This window comes from Sinohyriopsis cumingii, chromosome 2, assembly GCF_028554795.1.
Source record: "Sinohyriopsis cumingii isolate HCF-2022 chromosome 2, ASM2855479v2, whole genome shotgun sequence".
Lineage (NCBI taxonomy): Eukaryota > Metazoa > Mollusca > Bivalvia > Unionida > Unionidae > Sinohyriopsis > Sinohyriopsis cumingii.
This window is the reverse complement of record NC_142962.1, coordinates 87,919,925-87,938,700: the sequence shown is the minus strand read 5'-3', so window position 1 is coordinate 87,938,700 and position 18,776 is coordinate 87,919,925. Positions and strand designations below refer to the sequence as shown.

The following is an 18,776-nucleotide window of genomic DNA, read 5'->3' as shown; positions in this document are numbered from 1 at the left end:
CATAAAATGGTATTATTGTTTTGTTGATGGTGGTGCACATGTATGGCCTTAGTGTGTGTTTTTTTTTAATGGTCAGACATATATTTGTCCAAGACTGAAAAGATTCCATCATTTTAAAAAATATGAAGCCTTCTTCACATGCCTTTGAAAATAATCGTCCAAGCTTTTCAAGAGTACCTTTTCAATTTCATTTCCCTAACAGAATTTTTGGAGCAAAGAGTTTAGCAAGCCAGCGACTTTCCAAAGAGTGAGTACCAGAATAGTTTTATTTTCCTATTCACTCTTTTTATATTGGCTGTGGGAGTTACCTGAACTAAATCTAATCTCCATTTAGTATTCCCTTTACTTCACTTTTTGTTTGAACTTGTTCACTGTCAGTATGACATTTCTATTTCAAATTGCACATTGTACACAACTCTGTCAACAATGAGAATGTGCTTTTATTGTACAGGTATGATTGTTAGTTCCCCAAAAAATATGATCTTAAATCACTGACCATTTCTTTCTCCCAGTTGTGTAGACATTTGTAATGGTTGCTTGTGCTTGCAACAAATCTATAATGGCTGTAATAAATACAAAATTCCTGTTTCAGTTGCTTGATTTGATTATTTTGTCAGTTATTTAGTGTGGAGATCACACCATCAGAGTCATTCCAGGTATAAAGGTCGGATCAGGTCTATAAAGTAATGTAAAACACAACATTTAATTTCTTAGTACCCGGTACATTTCTTTTGACAATTGATAAATAGTTAAAACAAATAATGCGATTGAAGTAACTGTCTTTAAATATCATAAACAGAACAAATGTTTTGTAACGTACCATGTAATAATTTTTAAAAAAAATAATTTATAGTTTCATCCATTAGAAAATTTGTCTTTGAGACTGCAAATCTATATCTAAAATTGTCGCATTTACCATTTGAGATGTCTGTAAGAGTTTGAACCATGAAGGAAAACCATGATTTATTAAAGTTTCCAACTTGCCAGTATGTATTTCAGCTGTAGTTATGTCTTTTTAGTTACAAATCTGTAATATTATTTGTACATCTCATCTGTAAACTAAATGAAATGTAGGCTATTAATTTTTATATCAGACCTTTCACTTAATATGTATAGTAGATTTATCACACATAAATGTATAATACCCACCCAGCTGTGTACAGCATGGACACATACCTGCCGTCACATAATACACTGACAGATTAGGCTCTGTATGCTGTTTGTCCTGTTTTTAATATACATGATTATTGATTTGCTGGTTTAAAAGTCACCTTATGCAAGGCAGGTCTAAGTCTGTGCTCTTTGCAGTTTTGTGGGTGTTATGCATGGATAGAAATTATATGATTGTAATTAACATATTTTAGTTCTGTTTTTACTTAGATTTAATGTGCTACAGATGCTTTGCTTTTCTTTCTTTGCTGTCTGCTGATAGTTTAGCTGCATCTAACATCAAAACATGACACGTGCTCAGCAACTCTTGTGCAGTTTTGGAGGTTACTGTGGAAGACATTTATGCCGATGTCATTATCTTAGGAACTGTTATTTATTACAAAAAAAGGAAAATTTAGAAGATGAATTCATTCTTTGATAAGTCTAAGAACTGGGGGCCATAAATTTAGGTTTAAGTTTGGTGTCTCAAGTTTTCCAAGGTCACAGTCATTTGAATGTCTTACAGCAGGGATGAATTACTTATTTGAGATATAACAAGAATTTGAGTAATTAATGTTTTCATTATTAAAATTTTACTTACGTTGACAAGTCTTTCAGTTTTGCTACTGACTGAACTCATTATATATACACTGTTCATTAAAGTTTTTGAGTTCAGAATGATGAATTTTCTTGCTAATTCTTCAGCCACAGTTTCCTGCATTTTGCTTCTAGTTTTAACCTATTTAGAACTGCTTCCTGGATACTGAAAGGCCGAATGAGACTTCAGATATTGTGAGATTGCTGTTTTGTCTACAATATTTGTATGGCTTGTTTATGATTGTATTACTACAGTTGGAATGTAATTTCATGCATTTGAATTGTTTGAGAGAAAAAAAACATAAGATTTCAGATTTTGTTAGTGTGTTGTGCGATTTTTTTAATTACAGAAAATATATTTCTATTTTGAAAAATCAAATATTTAAAAAATAATCTCCAGCTAAGACAAAATGATCTTAAAATAATTTATCCAGTTTGGAACCATCAAGAATATTTATGAATTGAAAGCCAGTTCAGAAACATTCATTTTAATATATTTTTAATTCTCCCCTGTATATTGTACATTTAATGGATGACTGAGTTTAAAAACCAAAACTTTTTAAGGTAACAGGTAGCAAAGATGTGTACAGTTGAATCAAAGTTATTTTCAAGTAAAAATAAATCAACTGATATATATTGTTTAAGCATTAGTTCATGAATGAACTAGTACATTGTAGGAGAAGGAAATCACTTCTGAGTTCTCACTTAGCTAGACTAGACTCGAAGATAATAAACAATACTCAAACTCAGATGCAGTTAAAATATTCTGGCTTATGATTGGCTGTCATTAAATCACGTCATGATTTTGAGTAAAGTCTCAGTCAGAGTGCAAGAATTTGTTTATAATCTTGGTCTTTGTATACAAGGGAACCATAGTCATACGGAGATAAATTTTTAGTTTGTAACACATTATTCAGCTGGCTTTAATAATTCGTGAAGAAAAGGTGGGGATAAAGTGATGCATGCATTTGAAATGTTGCACGGCAACTCAGACACTATTCAAGATAGAAGCCTTGAGATATAATCAGATTTTTGTTGATGGTCTGTACATGTGCTCAATGGTTATAGAATTTCGATCCACCTCCTGAGGTGGAATTTGATTGGTGGAGATGCTTTTTCATCTGTATATCTATAGATACAATTTTCAATAACTTAATTCAGGAGTTTGCTCTCTTTTGAACATTTTCTGTTATACTGTTTAAGACAGAGACTTAAAATCTTTGGATATTTGTTAAGTTAATCTGTAAATGTTCACAATGGTTTTATAATTTTGATCCATGCAGGGTTGGGAATTGGAGCTATATGGGTAGGGATGTTATCCCTGGGTCATGGCTCAGAAAATGTTGAGATTCTCATGTTGTCAGTATAAATTTACCTAATGTGAATAAAATGATGAACTCAGAATACTTAAGCAAACCTCTGGGTATGGAGTTTTCACCAGTGACATGTTTCATATTGTAATGGTTACATCCCTTTATACCATGGCTGACAGTGAATACATTTTTATTGACCCTTAAATGATCTAACTTGCCATTAGGGTTATTGATTCACTTTGTGCAACATGATTGATGTGGGACAATCAGTGACCCGTAGGCGGCATCAGTACTCTTGGTATGATGGACTTAAATGTAAAATATTCTTTTCACACAAAACATAACTATATGTGCACAGACTTGCAGATCACATCCTGTTTTTAACCACATTTTATGCAATTTATTGCAAGCTTGTCAATGGGTTTAAAACTTATTATTACTTTTGAGTGTGATGACTATGATTGACTTGTATGCCATGATCAATGTTTATTTCAGTACCATCTGATAGATATACCTTTCCAGTTTACTCAAAAAGTACTCCATCAAATTAAAGGTAACTACAAACCTTGACAAAAGTGAGTTATTCTGAGAAGCTAAATGAATGTCAGTTTCATTGGGATGTCAGTTTCATTGGCATGTCAGTTTCATTTAGAAGACCTACAGCAGATGATACCAAGTGCAGAAATTCCTGTACAAATTGGCCAATTTTGCAAGTTGTAGAGGGTAATATTCTGCAAGGCATTGTGGGTAGAACTGGTACAGTGTTATGCAGTTTGCAAAGAAGAACCTAATACTAGACACACTCATAATGCTGTACAAAAAAAACTCACAGTGACTCCCCATAAAGGGCGATTTGTACAGAACTTTCTGCATTACCATGGTCTGCAGTAAATTTTTCTTTTAATTAAAATTGACATTCTTTTACCTGCAAAAAATTAACTGAGTTCTTATGTTGTCAATATTTGTAGTTATAATTTTAATTTGTTGAAGTAGTTTCTGACAAAACTGGATTGGCATATGTACTCATCTGTGTAGAAATGTAGAAATAGACTTTTTCACTGTACATTTCCCCCTTGTTGTTATTGATATTTATTATTGTTATTGTCATTGTTGTCTTTCATTATGTTTCCAAATGTCTTATGATTTATAATTTGAAATTTTCATTCTGTGCTTATGCCACTAGTTTTACAGTGTTTCTATTTTCCTTTAATGCTTTGAATTTGAAATCACATTTTTTGAGATAGAAATTATCATTAGCCTTTGTCTAACTAAACCATATGTGGTAATTTTTTATATTAATTTTGCATACATCACTATTATTATTTGTTAATGCTAAGTAAAACTTGATGTGGTAAAAGTATATATTTTTCTGTTTTTAGAAGACACATTCTTTTCAACATAAGTGGTTATTTTGATGAAATTTATGCTAAGAAACTAGGTGTGGTTTTTCGTTGTATTTTGTGATGTCTTACCTGTGGTATATGACAGCATGGGAAGACTTGGAATACTGGACCATCTGACTCTCATTCCTTGACATTAATTTCTCACAGAATGAGAGATTCATTACACTAAGATTTGTCCTCAATTTCTCTTGTGATATTGTGGACTAAAACAATGCAGATTGGAGTAACACTCCGTTAGTGGAGCAAATATTAAGGATCCTTTTAGTTAGGATTCTGTGCATTTTCCACAAAATATACAACTTACTAATATATAGTAAAAGTGAACAAAACGGATTAGTTTTTAGCATTGCACATCAGTACACATGAATAACCTCAGAAGTTAAAAACTCAGTCTCACAGAATATACATAATATTTTGTCAAATCACGGGCTGATGATATCAAAATATGATAGGTATGCTGAAAAGATTATGTTTAATTTTGAAATAAATCTCCAGTGGAGTAAAACAGTTCATAATTGAAAAGCACATGTAGGTGTGTCTAGTCTTGTAAGATGCTTGCCATAGAAAATTTACCAGATAATGTACAGGATTGCGGATCTTATATCCCTTTGTCTGCTAAGTTCGTAGGGTATCAGTCATTTTGCCCATCATTCATGCATTTGTTAATATATTCATTTATGTGTTTATTTATTTGTTACACCCTCAAAATCTTGGAACTTATTTTGACATCACTTGTGAACTTTGGTATGTGGATGCATCTCATAAGAGTAACTTGACCATGTAAAAACTGGGTTACTGTTACCTAATTTTCACACTCAGCTGACTTTTATTTTCAGCCACTCATGTTATCCCTTTTGTATCTTGGACCATGTTTCATCTGCACTCATGATAATTGATATTTGGATGCATATCCACAATAATAACTCGACCTTATAAAAAGCTGTCAACTAATTTTGATTCTTCGATGTCTTTGTATTTACAGCCATGATTTGTGTTGTTATGCTTCAGTATCTTAGATCTTATTTCACCAACACTTATGAAAGTTGGTACAAGAATGCATTCAAGAAGAGTAACTCAGACATACCAAAACTAGGTCACTGTCATGTAATTGTCATGCTTGAGTAACCTTTGTATTTTTAGCCATTTGTTTAATATACGCACTATATATTATACCCTATTTCAGGTATGGTCATGAAAATTGGCCTTTGGATTCATCTCAGCTAAAGTATTTCAACCATACCAGGGTCACAGTGATAAAATTATTAAACATTATTACTTGTTTAATTTCAAGCTATGCTTATGAACATTGATATGTATTTAAAGTTTGGAAGATAACTCAACCATACCAAGACATAGTCATGTTGAGTCAGTTATCATTATCCCCTAATATCTTGTACCTTATTGTACTCGCACTTGTGCAGATTGGTGTGTTTGAGCAGCTCAACAAGAGTAATTCATTCATGCCAAAACAGGTCACTTTTGATTTTATTTTCATTTTTAAACATCTTTTGTATTTTCAGCCATTTGTTTAATATGCCTCATTGCATTGGGCCCTATTTTAACTAAACATGAAATTTTGATGTGTGGATGCTTGTCAACAGGCGGAACCCAGCCATACTAAAATTATGTCACTGTAACCTAATTTTCACAGTTGAGTGACTTTTGTAGATTCAACCATATGTATGACATTGTTATTTGGATGCAGCTCGGAAAGAGTAACTTAGCCATACTAAACCTGGATCACTAACCAAAGTTTAAAGCATAGTTGACTTGTGTATTTTCAGACACTTATTCTTTTGGCCTAAATATATTGAACCCTATCACACCCACACTCATGAAAAAAACTATATGTGGATACTTCTCATAAGGAGTAATACAGTAATGTACAGTGAAGGTCACTGTACATTATTTTCATGCTTGAGTGACTTGTGAATTTTCAGCTATCAGTTCTTTAATTTGGACTCTATTTCACCAATGCTCATGAAAATTAGTATGATTAAGCATCTCATTGAGAATGACTCAGCCATGCCAAAAACTATGTCACTCTGATTTAATTTTAATGCTTGACTGACATACTTTATTTCAGTTATTTGTTTGTTACACTTTAAATAGCATGCATGCAATTTTACCAACATTAATAAATAATTAGTTTTGTATGCATATCAGTGACTATTTCTTTTATACCAAACTAGATCACTGTAACCTAATATCCATGCTTGAGTGATATTTGCAACATAGCAGTTTGTTTGTTATATCCTCTGTGTCTTTATTTAACTTGATTACATTCAAACTTATTGAACTTTGTTTAAACCCAACTTTGATGAAACTTTGTATGTTGATGCATTTTAATGAGCAGTATATTTTGTGGTAATATTTCCTCATCCATATTGTGGCTTAGTCATTAATGAGCGGTATGTTTTGTGGTAATATTTCCTCCTCCATATTGTGGCTTAGTCATTAATGAGCAGTATATTTTGTGGTAATATTTCCTCCTCCATATTGTGGCTTAGTCATTAGATTAGACTCACAACAAGTGAATAAAGTGTTTTGATTCTTTCCAGGCCAGCCTGAATTGGCTGCCATCATGCATCTCTTTGCAAGGCTCTTAACTTCATTTCCTCAGTGTGAATCCTCCATACTATCTGTGTATTGAAGGCTACTATTGATGTGCTTCTGTTAATTAAAGGAGTGGTTTTTACCTGTAAACACCTTTTTAAGCAAGCATTTAAATGAGAATCTTATCTTGTGATACGAAAAACTAGAAGTTGTTTGGTCATTAGCCTATAACATTCAGAAAACTAGAAGTTATTTGGTCATTAGTGTGTTGCATTCAGAAAACTAAAAGTTATTTGGTCATTCATCTGTAGTATTCAGAAAACTAGAAGTTGTTTCGTCATTAGCCTATAGCATTCAGAAAACTAGAAGTAATTTGGTCATTAGTCTATGGCATGCAGAAAACTAGAAGTTATTTGGTCATTCATCTATAGTATTCAGAAAACTAGAAGTTGTTTAGTCATTAGTTGTAGCATTTAGAAAACTAGAAGTTATTTAGACATTAGTCTGTAGCATTCAGAAAACTAAGTTATTTGGTCGTTAGTGTGTTGCATTCAGAAAACTAGAAGTTATTTAGACATTAGTCTGTAGCATTCAGAAAACTAAGTTATTTGATCATTAGTGTGTTGCATTCAGAAAACTAGAAGTTATTTGGTCATTCATCTGTAGTATTCAGAAAACTCGAAGTTGTGTGGTCATTAGTCTGTGGCATGCAGAAAACTAGAAGTTATTTGGTTATTCATCTGTAGCATTCAGAAAACTAGAAGTTGTTTAGTCATTAGTCTGTAGCATTCAGAAAACTAGAAGTTATTTAGACATTAGTCTGTAGCATTCAGAAAACTAAGTTATTTGGTCATTAGTGTGTTGCATTCAGAAAACTAGAATTTATTTGGTCATTAGTGTTTTGCATTCAGAAAACTAGAAGTTATTTGGTCATTAGTGCATTGCATTCAGAAAACTAGAAGTTATTTGGTCATTAGTGTGTTGTATTCAGAAAACTAGAAGTTATTTGGTCATTAGTCTGTAGCAAACTGCTGAATGAACATGTATCTGTGTAACTGTTGCTCTGATTTGATTTGTCCAAAAATGTTTTCTTTCACGACATCATACTGTCTATCCATACTTTGTATACCAAGCTTTAAATAAAAAATAAAAGCATAGCTACAACAACAAAAGCAGCAACAGCAGTCAAAATTAAATTTAATTTCAACAGAAATAAACTAAATTACCAATTTCAGAGTTTAGTAAAATGGGAAAACAATCCTTGCACAGCAATAATATAACTATTTTTTTTACATCAATCTGTTTTTAAAAAAGAAAGCTATTTCTCTTTTATACAAAGAATACTCCAGAGGAATCTTGGAGAATAAATTTGTATTGAGTATTTTGTTAAAATCAATATGGCAAAAGGATAGTTCCATTCTGTATGTGAAAACAAGATATAGATAGTCTGTTAGTCTATAACTGTACACCAGATGGGAACTACTTATGTTGTCATGTGTCTTCTTGTGAACTTTGACCGTTTGGTAAACAATGATTAAAATATACTTCTGTTATTTAATTCATGTGATTTAATGTTATTTTTGTAACTATAATTGTAAGAACTGAACTTCATGTTTTACAGCACTCATAAAGTGATGAATCTTGAACATTTATACACTATGCATAAAGGGTCTTAGTATTACTACAGCTGTTCATGCAGTGGGTTGAACACCATTTAAACACTATGCATGCAGGGCCTTAGTATAACTACAGCTGTTCATGCAGGGGGTTGAACATCATTTATACACTATGCATAAATGGCCTTATTATCACTGCAGCTGTTCATGCAGTGGGTTGAACATCATTTATACACTATGCATGAAAGGCCTTACTATCACTACAGCTGTTCATGCATTGGGGTGAACATCATTTATACACTATGTATGAGGTGCCTTGGTATCACTTCAGTTGTTCATGCAGTGGGTTGAATACCATTTATACACTATGCATGAAGGGTCTTAGTATTACTACAGCTGTTCATGCAGTGGGCTAAACACCATTTATACACTATGCATGAAGGGTCTTAGTATCACTATAGCTGTTCATGCAGTGGGTTGAACATAATGTATACACTATGCATGAAGGGCCTTAGTATCACTACAGCTGTTCATGCAGTGGGTTGAACACCATTTATACACTATGCATAAAGGGTCTTAGTATTACTACAGCTGTTCATGCAGTGGGTTGAACATCATTTATACACTATGCATGAAGGGCCTTAGTATCATGACAGCTGTTAAAGCAGTGGGTTGAACATCATTTATACACTATGCATGAAGTGCCATAGTGGCACTACAACTGTTCATGCAGTTTGTAATTAATTTTTATGTTCTATGACTGTATGAATCCTGTAGAATATGAAGTTCAGTTCTTAATTTTTGGTGAAATATTATTTGTTATGTTTTTAAATACAGTTAAGCAATTTGTTATAAGAAACGTTTCATTATCAGACATAAAATTATAAGAATTATAAGAATTTTCTATAAATTAAAAGTGCACCAAAGCATATGGAGGCAATTAAAATTACAGACAATACTGATAGCATTTTAGTTTGCAAAATCCTTTAAGACTGAAAGAATTTTTTTATTTGGAACTAGACAGAGCTGCCTTACTATCAGTAACTACAATTTTTGTTAGTCTTGCTAGTTTCTTAATTTTATTTACCTAAGAACCATGCATAACTATCAAGGAGATCAAGGTTGATGAGGAAGATTACTGTAAATCACAATATTTTAGCATTACATGTAGTAAATTTTGGAAAATCTCTAATTAGTCCTTGTTTGAGAAATGTGGTGGGGGTGGGGAGTAGGGGCTGTAGTGATCATGTTTATAAGTCAATCTCTCCAGCCATCAGGCCATCCATCTGTTTGGCTGTATGTTGACAACTGGTTTCTGCAAAATAACTTTACTGGGAACATTTAGACTGCAATCTAATTTGGTTGAAGCCTCATATAGCTGTGATGTCAAATTAGTTTGATAGGATTTCAATCCATTTTTAGGGGAGTTACAGCCCCTGATTGCCTTATCATCTCCTCACTTTGGTTTCTGCAGTACAAGTTATCCAAGAATTGCTGGGATTCAACCAAATTGAGCATGCAACTTTATATTGATGAGATCTTGAAGAAGTTCAGAAGCCAGCATTCCATAAAATCATTGACAAAACTTATGGCCCTTGATTTTCTGTTCCCCCCAACCCCAAACTATGCTTTCTGTAAGTTAACTTACCTTGTCAAAGTCAAGGTCACTGACTGAAAGTTGAAAAATTGATCTTGCACAGTAGCTTCAAGTTCTACTTTGTAGACCTGATCTAAACTTTGTGGATGAGTTGTATATTATCGTAGCAAACCAAGGTTCTGATATGTTAACCCTATCTACGCTTTGATGGATCGAGCAGATATTTTAGTGCTTTGTCTTAGTGATATCTATTAGATTTCATGAATTGCCTCCCTTAGCATATAACGTCAGCTAACCAATAGCATTTAACAGTGGTGCATTGTACATTGGTGGATCTTTTCTTAAGTTTAACATCGAAATTATGACTACATACCAGAGAGAAGCCATTACCGGTGTATATGAGTGATATACATTTGTGCAAACATGGACCAGCAGTGGAAAATTACTTATTTATGAGTTCATTCAAGTTGTGTGCTCCCCATGTGTCAATCATGTAGGAACAGTGTTCAAATTTGAATAACTTAATTTTGATTGGATACAGTGGCTTGCTGCCACATCCAATGAAATTAACAGACCCAAAGCACAGAAATATCTGCTCTATCTACCAAGGTGTAGATAGGGTTAGCATATCAGAACCTTGGCTAGCAAAGGTGCTTGTACATGTGGTAAGGAATAAGCTTACTGGTTTTGGGGTCAAAGGACAAAGGTCAATGTCACTGTGACTGAAAGTTTAAAAATAGTTTTGCCTTTTAGTTTGTAGAGAGATTGCACTTAGGTATAGAAGAAACCTGTTGTTTTGTGGGTCAGAAGTCAAGGTCTTTGTTGCTCAAAGAAAAATTGATTTTTTATACTTTTAATCTGAAATAATTTCTTGCCAAAATTGGTGGATGGCTTGCACTTAGGGTAATAATGCAACCTATAGATGGCATGGTCATGGTAAATGTGATAAAGAAATATAATGATTTCTGCACAAGACCACTTCATATCATGACCAAAGGTCTAGCTGACTGGAACCCATTTGTCAGTTATCTCCAGAATCAACCATGTCCTACTAGTTGATGATTTAAGATGCTGCATACAGATAATATGCTGTTTGTGATACACTTCTTATGATGTGGGTTTTACAAAATTCATTTATGTAAGACATAGGAAATGACATAATACTGTTTTATTTCAACTCTCTAATGGCTACTGACAGTGAGATATATTCAGATAAGATCACAGACAAAATGTCAGTCTGAGCATTTCTTTCATCGAAGTTTGCAAGACCCCCTGCTACCTGTAAAAGTATAACAAAAATGAGTTTGCTTACTAAATCCCCTGAGATTGTATGCTCGTTAACGTAGTGTGATTTACATCGTCTCAAGAAATTGTACGTTTTCTATTATATCATATATAAATGGTATCTTTTTGTATTAATGCAGGTAATAAAAATGGAATCCTCACAATGCATATTTAAATCATGGTTATTTTTATTTTTGGTTTGTGCATAAGACAATAAACATTTAAACACAAGAGTTTTGTTTATTACTGACTTGAACCTGGGCATTATTGCAACTTCCATTAACATGCTTTCAGAATGTATAAATGTATGCACAAGAATATTCACACATCATTTTACATATTGCTTCATTATCAAATGTAAAGATATTTCTAGCATAAGAATAAAAGCTTGAGAGGGTTATTCAGGTCAGTGGGGTAGATATAATCCATTTTTTACAACAAAGTTTCATCCTATAATTGAAATATGTATGTCCCAGTTGTTACATAAATAGAATATTCCTGTCCAAGTTGTTACATAAATTAAATATTCCTGCCTGGGACATAAATTGGATATTCCTGACCAAGTTATTACATAAATGGAATATTCCTTCAAAGTTGTTACATACTGGTAGACGGAATATTCCTGACACATTTGTTACATAAATGAAATATTCCAGTCCAAATGTTACATATTGGTAGATGGAATATTCCTAAGTGTTATATAAATGGAAATTCCTGTCCATGTTGTTACATAAATGGAATATTGCTGTCCAATATATTCCTGTCCAAGTGTTTTATAAATGGAATATTGCTGTCCAAGTGTTACATAAATGGAATATTGCTGTCCAAGTGTTACATAAATGGAATATTCCTGTCCAGGTGTTATGTAAATTGAATATTCCTGTCCAAATGTTACACAAATGGAATATTACTGTCCAAGTGTTACATAAATGGAATATTCCTGTCCATGCTATAATATAAATGGAATATTGCTGTCCAAGTGTTACATAAATGGAATGTTACTATCCAAGTGTTACATAAATGGAATATTCCTGTCCAAGTGTTACATAAAGGGAATATTCCTGTCCATATTGTTACATAAATGGAATATTGCTGTCCAAGTGTTACATAAATGGAATATTCCTGTCCAAGTGTTACATAAAGGGAATATTCCTGTCCATATTGTTACATAAATGGAATATTCCTGTCCAAGTGTTACATAAATGGAATCTGTATTTGTACACTATTGGACAAACCTCAAAATCATATATCAAAACCGAAGAGAGGGTTGTGCACAAACTAATTGCTCTGCCTAGTTATGTGCTGCTTTGAACAGATCTTTATGGCATACTGTTCCAATCTTTCAAGGTTCTTGGGTGAAGATGAATGGCTATCATCATCAGTGTTGCAATGAAGAGTATTAATCCCAGTATTGTTGTGTGGATACAGTTGTGATTATGCAAAATATAATCACGGGCAGGCATTCTTATCCAACTTTGTACTATTTTCTTTATGAGGGTTTGTCTCTTTTGCCCTCTGCAGCATTCAGTGGTATGTCATCCCAATGCCATTGTCATGTTTTTGTCATTCTTTTCTCCAGCATGTGAGGATATACAATCCCCATGCCATTATCATGTTTGTCTCATTTCTCTTCTTCAGCATTTGAGGATATACAATCCCCATGCCATTATAATGTTTGTCTTATTTCTCTTCTTCAGCATTTGAGGATATACAGTCCCCAGGCCATGATCATGTTTGTCTCATTTCAGTTCTTCAGCATTTGAGGATATACAATCCCCATGCCATTATAATGTTTGTCTTATTTCTCTTCTTCAGCATTTGAGGATATACAATCCCCAGGCCAATATCATGTTTGTCTCATTTCTCTTCTTCAGCATTTGAGGATATACAATCCCCAGGCCATGATAGGATATACAATCCCCAGGCCAATATCATGTTTGTCTCATTTCTCTTCTTCAGCATTTGAGGATATACAATCCCCAGGCCATGATCATGTTTGTCTCATTTCTCTTCTTCAGCATTTGAGGATATACAATCTCCATGCCATTATAATGTTTGTCTCATTTCTCTTCTTCAGCATTTGAGGATATACAATCCCCATGCCATTATCATGTTTGTCTCATTTCTCTTCTTCAGTATTTGAGGATATACAATCACAATGTCATTATTATGCTTGTTTATTTCTCTTCTACAGAATTTGAAGATATACCATCCCAATGTCCTTATCACATTTGTCTCATTTCTCCTACAGTAATCAAGGATATACTATTCAAACGTTTTTATCTTGTTTTTCTCATTTCTCTTCTGTAGCATTCAAGAGTATACCATTCCAGTGCCATTATCATTTTTATCTCATATGATGATATATCATCACAATGTCATTATCATATTTGTCTCATTTCTCTTCTTCAGAATTTGAGGATATACAATCCCCATGCCATTATCATGTTTGTTTAATTTCTCTTCTATAGTATTTGAGGACATACAATCCCCAGGCCATTATCATGTTTCTCTCATTTCTCTTCTTCAGTATTTGAGGATATACAATCCCCATGCCATGATCATATTTGTCTCATTTCTCTTCTTCAGCATTTGAGGATATACAGTCACAATGTCATTATTATGCTTATTTATTTCTCATCTACAGAATTTGAAGCTATACCATCCCAATGTCTTTATCATGTTTGTCTCATTTCTCCTACAGTAATCAAAGGTATACTATTCAAATGACTTTATCTTGTTTTACTCATTTCTCTTATGTAGCATTTAAGAGTATACCATTCCAGTGCCATTATAATTTTTGTCTCATATGATGGTATACCATCACTATTTCATTATCATGTTTGTCTCATTTGATGGTATATCATCACAATATCATTATCATATTTATATCATTATCATATTTGTATCATTTCTCTTCTTCAACATTGGGGGTATACCATCACAATGTCATTATTATGTTTTTTTCATTTCTCTTCTTCAGCATTTGATGGTATACTATCACAATGTCATTATCTTGTTTGTCTCATTTCACTTCTACAGCATTTAGGGTATACCATCTCAGTGTCACTCACATTTGTCTCATTTCTTGTACAGTAGAACCTTTCTTGACAGATTACTCCTTCTGCCAAAAAGTAATGGTCTCTCAAGATAGGTGGTCTCTCATTACAGGTCACAACACTATATAATCAATAAATCTGTGCATGTATATTCTGGTCTCTTAAAATAGATGGTCTCTCATAGCAGTGGTCTCTCAAGACAGGTTTTACTGTTTAGTATTCAAAGGTACACTATTGCAATGTATTTATCATGTTTGTCTCATTTCTCTTCTTCAGCAATGGAGGGTATACCATCCCAATTCTTTCTTCATGTTTGTCAACTGCTGCTCACTGCTGTAGTCACTGCATACAAATCTTGCAGTTCAGGGGCTAAATAGTTTCCAGTTTGTTAATGTTATTGTTTAGATAGGGGTCCCAAATTCTTCAGCTGTACGCCAGGTCTGGGCCTAACAATGGATTTGTATGCAATGTCTTTGAGATAATGTGGGTAGAATTTCAAGTTTCTCTTGAGGAAACCCAGTGTGCTTTTGGTTTTGTTTACAGTCTTATTGAGGTGTAGTGTCCATTTTGGGGTATTGTTAATGATAATGCAAAAGTAAAGATTTTTTTTCTTCTACCCTTCCAGCAGTTGATCACATAAAGTATAATTATATGAACTTAGTTGTTGTGATAAGCATATTCTATGAATTTAGTGGCATTAAATTATATTCCCCAGTTTTCAGCCCAGTCAGGGGAGAAGTTAGATCATGTTGTAATTGAATTTGATCCAGAAAAGAATATGTTCTGTAAAGAAGACATCATTTGCAAAAAACTCTAATTTGTGAGCTCAGACATGCTGATAAGTCATTTATGTGTTATAGGAATAATAAAGAACCTGGCGCTGTTCCATGTGGAACATCTAATTCAACCTTTTATGGTAGAGAAGCTTCTCAATCAATGACAGCTCACTAATATTTGTTTTGGAGGAAAAACTTAACCCGCTGTTTTTCCCCATGACCATAGTAATCAGTTTGGATAGCAGTCATTGTGTGAAACTGTACTGAAGGCCTTGCTGAAATTTAGCATCGCTCCATCTACCTGCACTTTATCATTTTTGAATTTATCAACTTCATTGACTGACTAGTAATTGAAACTTTCAAGAATGTCTAGATTTAAAGCTGTGTTGTGTAAATACATTGTAATTTTCCATGTGTTTGAGTTTAAGGAAAACTTGTAAGTAGGTCATTGCAAGATCTCTATTTCCTTTTTTAACAAATTTGAGTGAAGTTAGCATTCCTCCAATCACAGGGCAGAGTGCCCAAGGACAATGCATTCCAAAATATGAGAGTAAAAGCTTGGAGTCAGTCTGGCTGAACACTTTTTCAAGATTCTTTTAGGGTTTTAATATGCTTTGTTCTCATGTATATCAAACAACAATTTGGTTGTGCCATCGATATCGATTTATAGCTGGTCTATAGCTGCTTGAGGATGACCTGGCATAGGAGGTGTTTCACTGGCTGTTCTCTTGCTGAAGAATGGTTGGAACTGTTGGTTTAAGAGTTCAGCTCTGATCTTGCTTGTTATTATAAAGGACTCCTTGTTTTTTTTTATTTGATACAATTCCAAAATGGTTTAGTGCTCTTTTGGTCCAAATTATTTTTCAGGATGTTTCCTGCATGATTTCATTCTGCCTTCTTGACTTTCCTTTTATTTGTACCAATCTACACATTTTTTTAACTTTCTTTGCCATGTTATACAAGCATTGTTTATTTTCTTATTTCCTATCAAACTTTTATCCATGTAGGGCAGATTGAATCTTACAGATGTCAAATGATATGGTACCATTATATTCAAGACTTCGCCACATAGGAATTTCTTGGTACAGCATTTATTCTGTACATTTCTGTATAGCTGAATTGTTTGGAGATTTTACTTTCTTCTGTCTTGATTTTTTTCCCCAGTGAATGTTTTTATAAAGAAAACTTTTTGAATTTGTTCTTGTTGTATATTTGGCTTATATCTTTATCTACTTTGATCATTTTCTGAAATAATATGCTAGGAAGTTAGTGAAGGCCATATAATTACTTACAGTTAAATACATGTTCTGTATGTTTTTACTCTGTGTTGTTAGTTTCAGTACCTGTATTATTTCTTTGAGGAATCAAGTCTCTAATGGTAAGAATCCCAGCACTTTGGTTGTTTTGCTTTATTAAGGCAATTTAGACATGGAAAAATTCTCCATTTAATTGCATATAAGGCCATATTCTTTGGATCTGTTTGATAAGGGTCGTATCTTTATAAACCAACCTAAGTCTTAAATTAAACCATCACTTAAGATACTTGATTGATCAGTATTAAGTCTGATTTACATTTTGGCCAATCTGATTGCTGGATTCTAAACTTACGTCTAGACTTAAATTCTGAGAGTGATATCAGACCCAGATTCTGTAAGCCTCACTGGTGGCCATTGTAGACATGTTTGACTATTTTGCAACCATGAATATCCTCAACATTCCTTTTAAAAGAGGCCCTGAGTGGCCGAGTGGTCTAAAGCGCTCGCCATTATGGGTCACTGCCATCTCACCACTGTCTGCTTGAGTTCGAGTCTCAGGCTCAGCTAACGTTGGTCCGTGAGAAAGCCTGCCAGTAGCTTTTCGTGGGTCAGTGGTTCTTCCCGGGGTTTTCCAGGGTTTTTCCTCCAACAATTATACTGGCCGCTATGTATAGCCCATCTTGTGCTGAAAAATGGCATTAAACCCTACAACAATACAATACAATACCTTTTAAAATCCTCATACTGCAGGATATCATATGCTTAAATAATATTTTGTTTGTTAAATCAAGCAGACCCTCATTATAATTCTGTCTGTGTGTCCTATAGCATGTAATATCTTATAGTGTGACCAACCTTATAATGAAGTACCTGATGCATATAATTTCTCTGTTATATAATGAAATGGAATCCTTAACTTGCATTATAACAAAAACTGTATTTTAATGAAGTACCTTCTAGTGACGGAGTGCTGAAATTTGTATGAAATGTGTAAAATTAGTAATTATTGATAGATTTTAGCAATGGATTAGTAATGCAGTTTTAAAGAAGGGACAGATCGTGGCAATAGTCAGTTTGTTAGTATTATAGACATCATTTCCAATTCTCTTTTGTGAACCAAAGTCAGTTTGATGGTTAGCATGAACAATAGCTACATTAATACAACATTTAAAACAAGTACAGAAGTTTGAGTCTGCATTTATAATTTCCTGCTAACATATTTCAACAAACAGTTTAATGAACCCTGCTCTTACATCCACCTCTGTAAGACACCAACTTTTATAAGAAATCCGCACTATTCCAGTACCAACATACATATCAACTCCATATAAAATAATAATAATAATAATAATAATAATAACAATACAGTTTATATTTTATGAGGATGAAACAGTACAAAAAGTAATGGCCTCAACATATCCATATGTTATATCAAAACTGTTCTTTCCAGCAACTCAGAAAACAACATGTATTAAGTTTTGTGTCTGTATCTTAGAGCTGAGATACATGATTGTCTTCTGATACATGGTGAATTCCCATTTCTATTGAGCAAGATCACCTGATCAATCTTTTCCTGAAAATGCTCATTATCCTTTCTGCTTAAAGCAAAGCCTTCAACAGAGATGATTACAGATGAAAAATTCTCCAAGTTAAAGAACTTGATATGGTGATTGATAGTCTCAGTTGATGCTACAAAGATATGTTGACAATGAACATCTCCTCATAGACTCTTTTTATTGATGCCTTTTACAAAGATATCCCCAATTAAGTAACGTTTGTCACAGTAACTAGATATTGTGAGGATTGCATATGAATTTCATAGAAGATTGATCTGGCATCATTTTTATTTTAATTTTTCAGGCACATGTAATCTAGTTGGAAAAATCTACCTCATACTTCTTTATTGGGGTCTAGTCCACTCAGCAATATTTAAAAATTCAGTACTTGCTTATTATAACATGGTCCATTGGAGCCATAGTTTATACAGTCTTATAGGTGTGGTCAGCCATAATGAAGTACATGATACATATAAATGATGCTACTATATCATCAAAGGGGATTCATGACCATATCAACCTGATACTGTGTTATACTGAAGTTCCTTAAAGTGAGCGAATACTGTATTATATATCTCATTTTGTCCCGTAGACTTAACACAGGAATAACTAAA

General features: G+C 33.4%; 1 protein-coding gene across 1 annotated transcript in view; it reads left to right on the top strand.

The window, feature by feature from the left end:
- Positions 1–18,776, top strand: part of LOC149805330 (spermatogenesis-associated protein 7-like) — a 64,435-nt gene that overhangs the window by 24,288 nt on the left and 21,371 nt on the right. The window contains exon 7 of the mRNA XM_089949256.1: positions 203–247. Coding sequence (XP_089805382.1) covers positions 203–247 — 45 coding nt within the window. The remainder of the gene's footprint in view (positions 1–202; positions 248–18,776) is intronic.